The sequence below is a fragment of the Pagrus major genome, chromosome 16 (assembly GCF_040436345.1).
Source record: "Pagrus major chromosome 16, Pma_NU_1.0".
Taxonomy (NCBI): Eukaryota; Metazoa; Chordata; class Actinopteri; order Spariformes; family Sparidae; genus Pagrus; species Pagrus major.
In genome coordinates this window covers 16,595,292-16,607,747 of record NC_133230.1, presented here as the reverse complement: position 1 = coordinate 16,607,747, position 12,456 = coordinate 16,595,292, and the positions used below count along the sequence as shown (strand labels likewise).

The 12,456-nt window shown below is 39.5% G+C and overlaps 3 protein-coding genes across 5 annotated transcripts; all 3 read left to right on the top strand.

Annotated features, from left to right (window-relative positions):
- Positions 1-1,880: 1,880 nt before the first annotated feature.
- LOC141010255 (1-phosphatidylinositol phosphodiesterase) lies at positions 1,881-4,939 on the top strand. 2 transcript variants are annotated; one of them, XM_073483129.1, is made up of 4 exons: positions 1,881-2,026; positions 2,933-3,004; positions 3,688-4,258; positions 4,394-4,939. In XM_073483129.1, the coding sequence occupies exons 2-4, from the start codon at positions 2,958-2,960 to the stop codon at positions 4,760-4,762; spliced, it is 987 nt and encodes a 328-aa protein (XP_073339230.1). In that variant the 5' UTR covers positions 1,881-2,026; positions 2,933-2,957; the 3' UTR covers positions 4,763-4,939. The 2 variants fall into 2 exon arrangements, with proteins under 2 accessions (XP_073339230.1, XP_073339231.1); XM_073483130.1 differs by having other exon boundaries at positions 2,003-2,071.
- A 1,163-nt stretch (positions 4,940-6,102) lies between these two features.
- LOC141010257 (transmembrane protein 272-like) lies at positions 6,103-8,980 on the top strand. Of its 2 annotated transcripts, XM_073483133.1 has the most exons (5): positions 6,103-6,212; positions 6,299-6,361; positions 6,444-6,494; positions 6,609-6,800; positions 7,992-8,980. In XM_073483133.1, exons 2-5 carry the CDS (start codon positions 6,301-6,303, stop codon positions 8,243-8,245), a joined length of 558 nt encoding a protein of 185 aa, XP_073339234.1. In that variant the 5' UTR covers positions 6,103-6,212; positions 6,299-6,300; the 3' UTR covers positions 8,246-8,980. The 2 variants fall into 2 exon arrangements, with proteins under 2 accessions (XP_073339234.1, XP_073339233.1); XM_073483132.1 differs by lacking the exon at positions 6,103-6,212 and having other exon boundaries at positions 6,237-6,361; positions 7,992-8,482.
- Positions 8,981-9,184: 204 nt separating this feature from the next.
- On the top strand, positions 9,185-12,196 carry mrpl9 (mitochondrial ribosomal protein L9). Its single transcript, XM_073483018.1, has 7 exons — positions 9,185-9,444; positions 10,371-10,530; positions 10,668-10,792; positions 10,888-10,941; positions 11,086-11,187; positions 11,305-11,388; positions 11,694-12,196. Exons 1-7 carry the CDS (start codon positions 9,364-9,366, stop codon positions 12,084-12,086), a joined length of 999 nt encoding a protein of 332 aa, XP_073339119.1. The 5' UTR covers positions 9,185-9,363; the 3' UTR covers positions 12,087-12,196.
- Positions 12,197-12,456: the final 260 nt, after the last annotated feature.

Here is a 12,456-nt window from a genome sequence, read left to right as displayed (position 1 = left end):
CTCATACAGTACAGTAGAGTAGATGTTAACCTGAGAATGAAGAGAAACTAGAGCACACTGATCATCTTGCAGAGTCTAGTTTGTAAGAAGACGTGTGTGTGTGTGTGTGTCTTCTTCAGGGTCCAACTGAAGTGCAAGTTGATCACAGTGGTCTAGTTTCACACCTTTCTCAGTTTATTGTTCTTTTTCTGAAAAGGCAGCAGAGTCAGAATGCCCTGGGTGAAAATAAAAAGCCTCCATACAAACTACCAGATAACTATGTGATTGTGGCTTAAGTCAAATACCTTTATAGATACAGATATTAACATTAAACATAATTGTATGCACCACTGCTTTTTTGTGAATATTTGGACTGGTTCTTTACGACCAAACCAACTGAATCTGGACATTATCCAGAGCTTTATATAATAAACCCATTCTCCTTACTGGGTGTTTGAATTTTTTTCAGTGTTGACCATTCCTGTTGTTTTTGTATACCTCACATAATGTAGTTAAACTGTTGGATAACATTAGGGGCCTAGCAAGAACTCAAATAATGTGAAATTTATTCTTAAAATAGTCTGACGTATGCAAAAATTATTTCTGTAGACCGTACTTAATTTATCTTTTATATCTTAAATACACAAAGTCTATCTCCTTCTGTATTATCAATATCGGGCCTATTTTGGGCCTTTCACTTACTGATAAGAAACCCTGTGGGAAAACATTCACCTGTAGCTGATGCACATAGACTGTTGGGACTGAAACAAATGATTTCTGAGTGATTATAAAGTCATTCTACTGACCAGATACATTTTTTAAAAATTCTGAATCATTTTAGCTTGTTACACCTAACTGTCTGAATTGGATTTTTAATATAACATTAGGTGTAATAGCCATACCATATCAAAGCAAACATCCATAATTTGGGTTTAAAGGGACTCCCCCACCCCCAATCAAAAGTACATATTTATCCTCTTACTTTTGGCTAAGATAAGCAGCCTAAAGTTACAGCTCAGCTGAGGATTAATGTTTACATCCCACGCTGTCATGAGAACGAGCCTCTCGGCTATGTACACATGATGCACTGGGGCCCAAAAAGAATGTTCCCCATAAGCTTACATTGTAAAGGAGGGGCTGTAAAACCGTGGAAACATTTTTGTAAAAGTCACAATCCCCAGCAAAATGACTTATTTCTTTATCATTATTTGAGCCATTCTGTGTGATAACATTTGGGAAGTCGAGAAAAGCCGTGCAGTTAAATCATTTTATCCCTATTCAAGCTAGCCAGGCACGAAACTGCTTTCCTAGGAATGAACGTGGCTCCACCTCTGATGCTGTATCCAGAGTTTAATTGATTTTTAGACCCATGGCCATGTGTATTTGCACTCCTTCTACTGCACAGTGATTTTATTGGCTGGTGTAGTTCGGTAGATAGAAAATAGTTCCACCTTGAAACTGCTCACAAGCCGCTCTGTCTGTGGATCTTCTTGAGTTACTGGGTCATGATTTCTGGAAAGAGACATTGCTGTTGAGTTTTTCAAGTGCCATCTACTTTCATTATATTCTAGAGACGGCAGACATCTCTACTGTGGAGATCTCCAAAACTCTGCAACTCAAACCAAAACAATCTAGATGGATAAACAGCACCACAGTTAAGAAGAAAAATACGTATGTTTTGATTTTGGGGTGAGCTGCCCCTTTAAAGAAACCTTTAACACAGAAGCCCAACACTTAATCCACTCATTTTCCAATCCACTTCCATGACAAGATTTTTTCATTTTTAGGGTTTCTGAACCACCAGTGAGAGTCATGATGAGATGAATACCCCTCACACACAAACACACCCCTCTGCTCCCACCCCTGCTCTGTAACGTAGAGCTCAGCTGCTCCTCTATGGTATTTCCCACAATAACATCCCAGGTCGGCACTCTGACTCTGTCATTTTGCCTCTGACCCCCCACTCTTCTCTCTCTCCCTCTCTCTCTCCCTCTTTCTATCCCCAGTCACCCGGACCCGACTGAGGACGAACACCTTCTGGTTTCAGGTATGAACTGGAGCGGACGAGAGCAGCACATCAACACATCAGCAGGTTTGACACAGCAGCAGTGGACGGTTTGGTTCAGTTTTGGGATTAGAAAGGTTTAAGCCTGCCATTGAAATGGCCTGGTGGGGTGAGCTGAGGTCAACCTTAGCCTGGTCCAGGATCTAATTGTTTCCACTGTTTGTTTAGATTCTACATGTTTTCACGAAGGGAAAGTGCTTTTTCTTTTCTTTTTTTTTTTAAGGAATATGCAGGTACATGCCAGCCTGGGAGAGAAGAGTGAGGTCATTTAGTTTTCTAATCTCAACGAATACTGATGTAGCTGAAGTCATCTACCTAAAAGACATTGTTCTTGCCTCTCCGTGAGAAATATATATTTCAGGCTTGAACTTAGCATCCAGTTATCAGGAGTGCAACCCTGACAGCATTAACTGAGGCTGAATAATAGTTATATATCAACAGAGGAAAGGGTTCAAGAGTTACATTTTTATTAGCTCTGCACCACCAGCAGGCAAAGTGAGGTTTTTAACAGTAATTTCTGAGGTCATCCTCAACATTTTATTTTGGATATTTAATTTAAATATTATCAGAATGTTCAAAACTACCTGTAATATTTATACAATAAACCTGGACAGGTGTATTGTTAATGAAATAAAACTTAAAAAAGAGTTTCTTAACGACCAACGTCATTGACAGGTGGTGATGTATGTTTTCATCAAGGCTCTCATTATCCTGTTGACCAGTTTATTGATAGTTCAACAGATAAATACAGTAGTTCTCGGTAATTAAATGATCATCTTATTGGCCAGTTTGTTATTCACTTTACATTAAAGGTACATTTAGTTACATGCTGATCTCTGTTGTGTCTTTTTTCTTTTCTTTTTTTGCCTTTACCTCTGCTGATCGTAGACCTGGTCACCACAACTGATCAGACATGATGAAAAAGCAGAGGATGTTCATTGAGCTGATGGTGCTTGTGGGGTGAGTAGATTGAAAACACATAATCTTCACACAAAACACTTTGAAGAGACAACTTTATTTATCCCAAAATTTTGGGAATTTGTGTCTGGGTGAATGTAAACAGCAGCAACCAGGTAGTAATGATAATACAGTTTGGATCTTTACATTAAAATTTCAACATCAGATGAACACTGTACATCAACTTTAAGTGCCTTTGAGCTAGTCCACCTCTCCTCGTCCCGCTGTGGTCCTGTGCTCTGTCAGCTGGGAACACAGTGCGCCTTCTTAATCCAAAACCCACACTTTCATCCCCAATGCTGATGAATTTACATTTTACATTACATTTACGTAATGAAGTAACAAAATCCGAAAATATAACAGTTCAAAAAGCTAATATGTAGCAAAATTGGAAGGAGACACCAGCCGTACAGCTGCATTATTATTTTTAATAATTAATAATTATTTTATTTATTATTATTATTTTGTAATGATCAAGAAATCCAACAGCTAATTCAAACTATGCGACTGCTTGAAGTTAAACACTCGGCCTTTACTTAAATGAACATATCAAAAAATATAAAAATACAGTGTAATAAAAATAAAGTATTTTTATCAACATTATTGACAGTCTAAAAGGCCTTTAAAACAAGACATTCTTTTAGTACTAGAAAAATATCTCTGCTGACAAATCTGTTATGTTTTAGACTCGTTGGTTTGAGTCAGGGTGCCATTCAGAGACCTGACTATGACGACACACCCGACCCAGAGTTCCTAAACCCAGCCTGGATGGCCAGCATCCCTGATGATCAGCCGCTGTCTGAAGTCACCATGCCTGGGACCCACAACACCATGGCCGTGTACGGTGGTGTGTATGCTGAGTGCCAGACCTGGAGCCTGGCCTCCCAGCTCCGAGCCGGCATCCGCTTCCTAGACATCCGTCTCCGTCACGTCAAGGGAAACCTCACCCTTCATCACGGGGTGTCTTATCAACGAGGGCACTTCGGCCATGTGCTGGAGGGAGTGGTTGACTTCCTCCGAGAATATCCCAGTGAGACAGTGCTGATGCGCATAAAGGAGGAGTTCAGTGAGACGAATGACATCTACGGCGCCGTGGTTGACTACATCCATCGTTATGCTGACTGGGACCTGCTGTGGCACAGCCGGCTTGTGCCAACCATGGCAGAGGCCCGGGGGAAACTCATTGTCCTGCAACAGTTTTCTGGGCCAGACTTGGGGATGCGCTATGATTCAATGGACATAGCTGATGACTGGAAGGTATGTAAGATGTCAACAAACACACACACAACCCACAACCAAGGGGAAAAATCAGTAAAGGTTGATAGATTTTATGAATTGTTCCAGTCGAGCCAAGCGTGATGAATGATTTTGAGTTATTCGCTGTCCCTATAGGTACCATCACTTATGTACGTGCAGGAGAAATGGTTGAGCGTCTATGAACATCTGGAGGTCGCACCGACAGGAAACATGGGTCAGATCTTTCTCACCTTCACCAGTGGCGCCGGTGTGTTTGCGTTCCCCAGAGCCGTCGCGCAGCGCATCAATCCACAACTGTACGACTACCTGAGGGCCAAGACCGACCTGGACCAGCGCCTTGGAATCATTTGCATGGACTTCCCAGCTGCTCCTATTATTCAAATGATCATTGACTTCCAGCTAAAAGAGGTCAGAAAGAGAAATCAGGCCTTTAACCCAGAAGCTCGCAGGGCAAGTTTGAAATATGCAATTTCTTCAATGAGAAAGAAGATGATCAGACATTAGAGAGGGAATGGTAGACTGGTCAATGACTATACAATCAATGAGATCAACCCTGGAATTCAATAGTAAAGTGTAACTTACTGTAATGAACCTTGGATGAAACCTCTCATTGTGTCATTCACTGGGAACAATACTGGGAACAAAAAAAATAAATCAGAAATGGCAAGATGTGAAAATAAACTGCAGTGGAAACTGCTGAGACGTGTTTTGATTGCTATTTGTGAATATATACTGTGTATATATAACCAGTCAGGTCATTTGGAGACAAGAGACAAATAAATAATCATAATCTCCTGCGTAAAAAAAAAGAAGTCTGATGAAAGATATTTCTTGAATTTGCAGAAATAACTGCCAGGTTGGTGGTCCTGTTTCTCTTTGGAGTTACATTTGAGGCAGCACAGATATAAGCACTCATGTTTCATTGTCACAGGGTGGCAGTGCTGCTGTAGAGGCTCTTGGCATCAGGTTGTCTTGGCACTGCCATCCTGTTCTGGCTCACTGGTGTGTGAGGTGGTGCCTAGTAGGGAAAAAAATGTGTCAACATTTGCATCACAAGCCCACTTCAACTATCCAACTGCTGATTCGAGACATGCAGGGTTCAGATCAGATCCTAAATTCTGCTCCCAACAGTAGATAAAAACAAGCAAATTTGGCCATCACAGCCAACATACCTGTTTAAAACTCTTTAAAGAGATTTCTTTCTGATGATTTGATCAGTAATTCTTAATCTGTGGAACTGGCTTCACACTAAATTGCTTTTACTTCTTATATCTACACTCTTAACAGTGTCATACTGTCGCTAAAGACTCCAATACGGTCAGTGATGTAACCATTGTAAAACACCAGCACTCAGTCGAGTCAAAGTAAAAGACACTTCTTAGAAATCATATGAATATAGACAAGTGTTTTATGGCTGCTTCTTTAGTCCTGGTGCTAAAATGACGAAGGAAACCAATAATGAGTGTGCACCGTGTAACATGTGAGAAAATATGTGATAAACTATGTTGTCACGACCACACTGATGAGAGCTGATAATTCAGTTTATACTGTCTGTGTAACTGTCTGTGTAACTCCAATCTTTCTGCGTTGGTTTACATGCATTGAGCCCTCAAACTGCACCATGCAATCCCATGAATATCTATTGATTATGTCCCATGAAATGCATCTTTTTAAATTTCATAAAAGAGTGATTTGGATTGGCGGGCACCACGTGACTAGTTTGTGGCTTAAAACACACTTGCTGATTGATTGTATCAGATTGCATGTTTCCTCCTGGGGAAACACAAAGTGTTGCGAAACAGTTGTTGAAATGCTTATATGTCTTAACATCCTGCCAAAACAGTGACGGCTGCTAACAAAAAAAAAAGGAAATAACACCGACTCATGCACGGTTCGACAACCATTTATATAAGAAGAAAAGGGCTTTAAAGTGTCTCCATTCAGAGCTGGACAGGTAGAGTATAACACAGCTGCTGCTCCTCCTCTTCCTCTTGATGTCTGTATATAATTGTGATGAGACTGTTTCTTTCTGTACTGCAGATATGGACCCGTCTCCACAGCTGGGATCCACGCCTCAAAAGGCTGCGATGATTTCATCAGCTGGTTAGAAGTCTTTCCTCCATCACGTTTATGTCTGCCTTCTGTTAAACCAATGCTTGACCCTCTTCTTCTTCCTTTCTTGTAGTTGTGCTGAATTTTATCTGGTGGATGGTTATGATTGCAGCTATTTTTTTGGGTAGGTTTACTTCTGTTAATATTTTGTGTATTACTTTGGGAAGTTTTAGTGTCTTTTTCATAATCCCTTGTTAATATTGACATTGTTTTGGGGTTTTGGACATCTGCATCATAGGGGCTACACATCTGGACAGTTGTCCAGTTGAGCCCAAGATCCCCATTTACCTGATAGTGTTGGGAGGGGCCAGCATCCTCTCTCTGTCTGTGACCTACAGCACGAGAATCTGGGACGACGGATGTGCCGGCGTCATGAGCTATTGCTGCACGGCCTTCCTGCACTTTTTCACTTTCTGCTGGATCATTGCAGGTAAGAAAATGCCAGAGAGGTATTTATACCATGATAATTAAAAAGAAAAGAGAAAGAAAATGAAGTATATCTATCTACCCAAGTGCTGTACATAAGTAGGCTACAAAATTTAGGAACTTTTCCTAAACAAGTATTTCCATTTAATGCTACTTAATGTTGATTACCGACTGGAGCTGGAGGGGGATGTTATTTAATTTTATAACATTGTAACATTGTAGAGATGCGGGTAAAAAAAGAGAGAGAACTAGAGTTGCTGTTGAGTGCTGAGTTCAGTGAGAGTTGACCTGAATGCAAACACACAGATACTCACACCCTCTGTGTGTGCTGTTGCTTGCTAGTTTACAGCTAATGTAAAGTAAAGTAATCTGGCTGTTTGAAGTTAAAAGACTTGCGCGATTAATGTGAATAAACACAAATGATCTCGCTTTGCTAGTGGTGAACACCAATAAACAACCACAATTGCTGATGAAAATCTATTTGGAGTGACTCAGGCACAAATGTTCATGGGTGATGTCAGGTTTTGGTTCTCTTTAAGGTTACTTTTAGTCACATTTGCAGACTTCCTTCTTTACTTTAACCAAAGAACCTATAAAAAGGTTATTGGTTCCTTGACTCTCTTCCAGAAGTCATAGCAACAGGCTACGAAATGAAACATTACGTTACCTTGAGTGAACTTATGGATTTCACTTGGTTTGAATATTATTAGAAACATTTGGAATAATGCGCTTAATGCAACATAATATGTAACAAAGGTCATTTTTTAAGACATTTTAATCCAGAATTCTTGCATATTATATCTTTAAGTTCAACAACACCAACAAAGCACATCCTTCATGGCTAAGCACTCAAAAACTCAGGATTGTGTGGGTGTAGTTTCATCAGATTTGGTTGACAGTGGCCAAACAAACCACCAACTGTCATCAGATTCTGGTTCAAATGTTGCTGAATCCTGATTGGTTCACTGAAGTACGTGACATCATATTTTCCAACCCACTTCAAACAAGTGAAAACAGCACATGACACAGTCAGAAACCTCTCATGTGATAAATGTTCTGCCTTTGACAGAATAATATGTGTTGATGTTGAACCCTATCAATCAGTAAAAATATGATTGAGAAAATATGTTATCAAGGCTTTTAAGTTCTGCTTTTGTGCGTAGTTTTTACTCTAAATTGAATTGTTCCCCTGTAGGCACCACCTGGGTTTATCCTGTATATCCTCCCAAATACACACCTGGAGATCAGTACTGCCACAAGCCAACCTACCTTTTTGCCTTTGTCATCACCACACTGGTGTGGGCCTCGATGACTCTCATCTTTGTCTGTGGGTGTTGCATCTCTTGTCTGGGCCTTTGTAAGGCTGTGAGAGCAGGACGCAGATTGATACCCAACCGCCATTCGTTCTATGGTGCATTAAGTGAAGAACCCCCAGCTGGTGATGTGTGATCAAAATCTTTGTTCATGTCTCCAAATATATTAGGATTTTACATTCACAGTGAGTTTGACAGGAGGGAAGCTTTCCCCCATTTTTGACAGCATTATGCTCCTGCTACTGTGGGCTGTTTTTATATATTTTTTGGCAGTTTTTATAATATATAAAAGTTATAAGCAGCTGCAAGTAAACTTAAGACTTCTTTCGGCAACCTTCCTGTAAATGCTCAAATAAAAGTTGCATTTACTTCAGTTGAGACTTTTTGCAATGTTTTTGATATCTTCTCTGTTACAACACACAAGGTGCTTTACTTTGGCGTTTCTGTCCGGCTTAATTCAACATCAGCTATTCTCAAGACTTGCTGAAACATCACACCACTTTCACACAACTGCACTGTCACATCACATGCTTCCTGTTGACACCAAACAAGTTCATGTTTGAGCTGATAGCCGATGATTGTAAGATAATCTAGCGGCAGCTAAAATTGAGTCATTATTGAGATGGAGGATACATTTTTATTGATATTTGTTTTGTTTTTTTTGCAGTGGAACAGCTTTTCTTGATTGAGATGGTGTAAAGACAAAGTTTAATGTTGTTTGCATGATTAGAATATGTGAAATGTTACATAACTGATGTATTTTTATGAATTCTGAGTGTCTTGTCACAACCACCAGTTGTTAAATGGTCTGAGATGAAGATCACGATGGTCAGGATGATTATGGTGTAGAATAAAGAAATGTTGGCTGCAATTCTCGTCTCTATCTTGTGCTTTGACAGTGACTGCCTCTAATCTAAATGTAAAATGACACAAATATAATATATTTAGTGCAGAAAGGGAAAAAAAATTAAGAAACATAATTTTAAAAAGATTAAAGGCTGATTTAGTTAACTTAGAGTTTTAATTCAGGCTTTTTCCGGGACTACTATGGCAACCGGTGGGGTCCTTTGACGGCACACAACACGAAAACGCTAGTTAGCTTTTAGCTTTTGGCTAGCAGGCATGCTGCAGTTGTCTGAGCGGTGACAGAGGAATAATTAGATGGTGGAGGGGTCTAAGCTAAGACTGGAGTGAACTTTTTAAGTGTTTTGTCTGAATAAAATAGTTGAAGGTGTTTTCCGGTGTTGAGTGAAGATGTGGAGCTCCGGCCGCCGTGTCCTTCAGGATCTGCTCAGCCAGCCTGCTGTCAGGAGCTTCTCTCTGACTCCAGCTCAGGTCAGTGTCTCCACACTGTTTAACAGAATAACACAACTATCTGCTCACGTATGAAACTGCTGCAACTCAGGAGTGACAAGTAATAAACATCGCTCAGTACTTTTTAGATAATTGTTTGTGATTTAAAAAACTTGAGTACATTTTGTGTATTAACGTCATTCACTAAAACACCTTACTGGCTACAGACTGTAGACCTCTGAATTTATGGCGATTTATATTCCTGTTTACACAAATATTTTCGATAAAATAATAAATAACATGTGTATTGCAGTTATTCATGTAGTCTATCACATGTCATACAGTAGTAAACACAATCCACCATTTCCACACATATTCCCAGAACTTAAGATTGTGTCTTTGAATTACGTTTGTGTTATAGTGTTATATTAAAATATCTGTTTTTCATTTTTCATTTTCTGCTTATAAACTCATCCATTCATCCTTTGAGATACTTGTTTTTCTCTTCCTTTTTGCAGTATTGGTATTTAATTCCTTTGTGTTTAGAAAATCCTGGGGAACTTGTTTAACACCTGGTATTAGATATAAAGACTCACTGATATGCCTTATTATCAGCATATTGTAAGTGTAAAGATATAAGTTTTAAATGGGCATGATTTTCAAACTCAGAATATAATAAACGAATAAAAATGCAATCTAAAGGTTGAAAGGTCAACTCGATTTTTCACCCTTCTTTGCGGTACATCTTTTGAAAAAAGACATTTTTACTAACAAGGGGTGGTCAGTTCAATATGTATATATGTGAAAAAATCCACCCTTCAGAAATGCCCCAATACCATTTTTTCTGTTTGTTTTCTTTTTTACTGAATATTCATAATAACAAAGAGACACGTATCCACATAAATAACTAAGCTTTGTGAAGACTACTGTTCACTGACAGCAGACGTAAACATTTGATGTTTCCACAGAGCACAGTCGTGGTGGAGCGTTGGTATCAGGTGCCCTTATCTAAAATAGGCAGTCCACTGAGGCTTCACCCTCGTAGACACAGAATCTACAAGTTGGTTGAAGACACCAAACATGCTCCCAAGGAGAGGATGGAGCTCATCCTGACGCAGACCGTAGCCAGTGAGTCACTACAACACGGCTCTCTTAACAGATCACATAAACCTCAGACTTGTGTGTTGTCACAGGAAGTAAAATAAAACGCATTTAAGTCTTCTTTTTTTTTTCATTAAAAAAGTCACTTTCTTTTGTTCTGACAGGGCTCGGTGGAAGAGGAGACACTGTGTTTGTGAAAAAGTCTGTTGGCAGAAACAAGCTGCTGCCTCAAGGCCTCGCTGTGTATCCATCACTGGAGAACAAACAGATGTTTGCTGAGGAGTTAAGAGTGTGTATCGTAATTTAATATAGTCATTTATATCCCCCCCACATGTCAGATAAAAATGTAGAGCTATTGATCATTGTCATCTTGTTTACTAACAGCTTTTACGTGAAGGTAAACCAGAGGAAAGAGTCCAAACGCGTACTGGAAAATTGGTAAGTTCATCAGCTGAAGATATTAAGAACCATTTAATTATTCTACTTGTGTAGGTCTTCTGTATAACTCAGTTATCAAGAGATAAAAGAAACAACAGACTATTCTCTGTGTTCAAACAAATGTTTCCTCATGTTTTTTTACAGACAGTGGAGTTCCTTAAAAACTCCAAATTGATGATAAACAAAATGCCCTCGGAAGAATTCCAGGTCACTAAAGAGGTCGTCCAGAGACAGTTTCTCAAGAGGGTATGTCTGTCCTTCTCCTCTCACATTATCAGTCAAAACACTGAAAAGTGTCCTGTTTGTGCCTCTGATGAACATAAGCGTAGTAAAGTTATTGACTTGAATAAAATTTGTCCTCAGCTTGGAGTTGTTGTGCCGCCTCATGCATTGAGTCTCCCATTTGAGTCCGTCAATGAGTTGGGTGACTACTGGTGTGACGTTATGGTAAGAAATGTTCATTATCAGTGCATCACATTCATAATTATATCAAGTTTATTTGCATCCTTTTTTAGGAGTTTGTACAAATTGATTCAGAAACCACAAGCGTTTAAAATGTTTTTTATATATAGTAAACACGTTTTTGCAAAATGCACCTGCCACATATAAGAAGTAGAGCACTTCTTCATGTCAGTCTCACACACCCAACAACAATTTGAAAAACAATAACTAAACAAAAAAAGATATTTAAGGCCGTTATTCTACCAAACCTCAGCTTATTCTTACTTATACTTCTTATTTTCATCTCCCAGGTTAATGGAATAGACACTGTTCGCATCCCTGTGTCAGTGGTGCCATTCGAAGACCCGTCAGCAAGCTATCAGCAGCAGTTGAAAGCACAAAAGCAGCAGCAGGCAGCCGCAGGTGTTTCAGAACCAGCTGATGTGGAGGAAGCTGCAGTTGAGGCAGTTTCTGACGCCGCAGTGGAGGCAATTTCTGACGCCGCAGTGGAGGCAGTTTCTGACCCCGCAGTGAAGGGAATTTCTGACGTTGCAGTGGAAGCTGAAGCTGGTAAAGACTCTGTGAGTCAAGTTAGTGAAGCTTCAGCCTCAGAAGGAGCCTCTGCTGCTAAAGAAACCGCAGCGAGTCCACATACAAGTGAAGACACAACAGCACCACCAAGTGACAACCCCAAGAAAGATTAAAGAATTAAGAAGTCCATAGAGCTGAAATAGATATTGTTTACCAGTAATACACATTATACATGCAAAAAAAAACAGAGCGTGATTATTAAAATGTTTCCGTTCAGTTCCTCCTCGTGTGTGGACGTGTCTTTAAAAAAAGAATCAAGTTATGTGCATGAATATTACAACTGAGTTTTAATTCAGCTGGACGCTGTGAACTGTGTTGTTGAATGAAGTATTGTGGGAATTCATACACTTTAAAAGATTTTTGTAGGAGACTGCCCAAGGTTTTCATCAATAGACAATTCAGTGTTATACTGGGAAATGCTACACAGATAAACAGATCTTTTGTTATATTATTTGCATATTTGCATCACTTTGATACCAAAAA

Excerpts from the sequence above, each read along its gene's own strand:
- LOC141010255 (XM_073483129.1), top strand. The coding sequence starts at position 2,958 with ATGATGAAAAAGCAGAGGATGTTCATTGAGCTGATGGTGCTTGTGGG. Across the intron at positions 3,005-3,687 it reads GAGCTGATGGTGCTTGTGGG|ACTCGTTGGTTTGAGTCAGG; the intron begins GTGAGTAGATTG and ends GTTATGTTTTAG. Across the intron at positions 4,259-4,393 it reads ACATAGCTGATGACTGGAAG|GTACCATCACTTATGTACGT; the intron begins GTATGTAAGATG and ends CTGTCCCTATAG.
- LOC141010257 (XM_073483132.1), top strand. The coding sequence starts at position 6,253 with ATGTCTGTATATAATTGTGATGAGACTGTTTCTTTCTGTACTGCAGAT. Across the intron at positions 6,495-6,608 it reads GATTGCAGCTATTTTTTTGG|GGGCTACACATCTGGACAGT; the intron begins GTAGGTTTACTT and ends TCTGCATCATAG. Across the intron at positions 6,801-7,991 it reads TTTCTGCTGGATCATTGCAG|GCACCACCTGGGTTTATCCT; the intron begins GTAAGAAAATGC and ends GTTCCCCTGTAG.
- mrpl9 (XM_073483018.1), top strand. The coding sequence starts at position 9,364 with ATGTGGAGCTCCGGCCGCCGTGTCCTTCAGGATCTGCTCAGCCAGCCT. Across the intron at positions 10,942-11,085 it reads AAACGCGTACTGGAAAATTG|ACAGTGGAGTTCCTTAAAAA; the intron begins GTAAGTTCATCA and ends GTTTTTTTACAG. Across the intron at positions 11,188-11,304 it reads AGAGACAGTTTCTCAAGAGG|CTTGGAGTTGTTGTGCCGCC; the intron begins GTATGTCTGTCC and ends ATTTGTCCTCAG.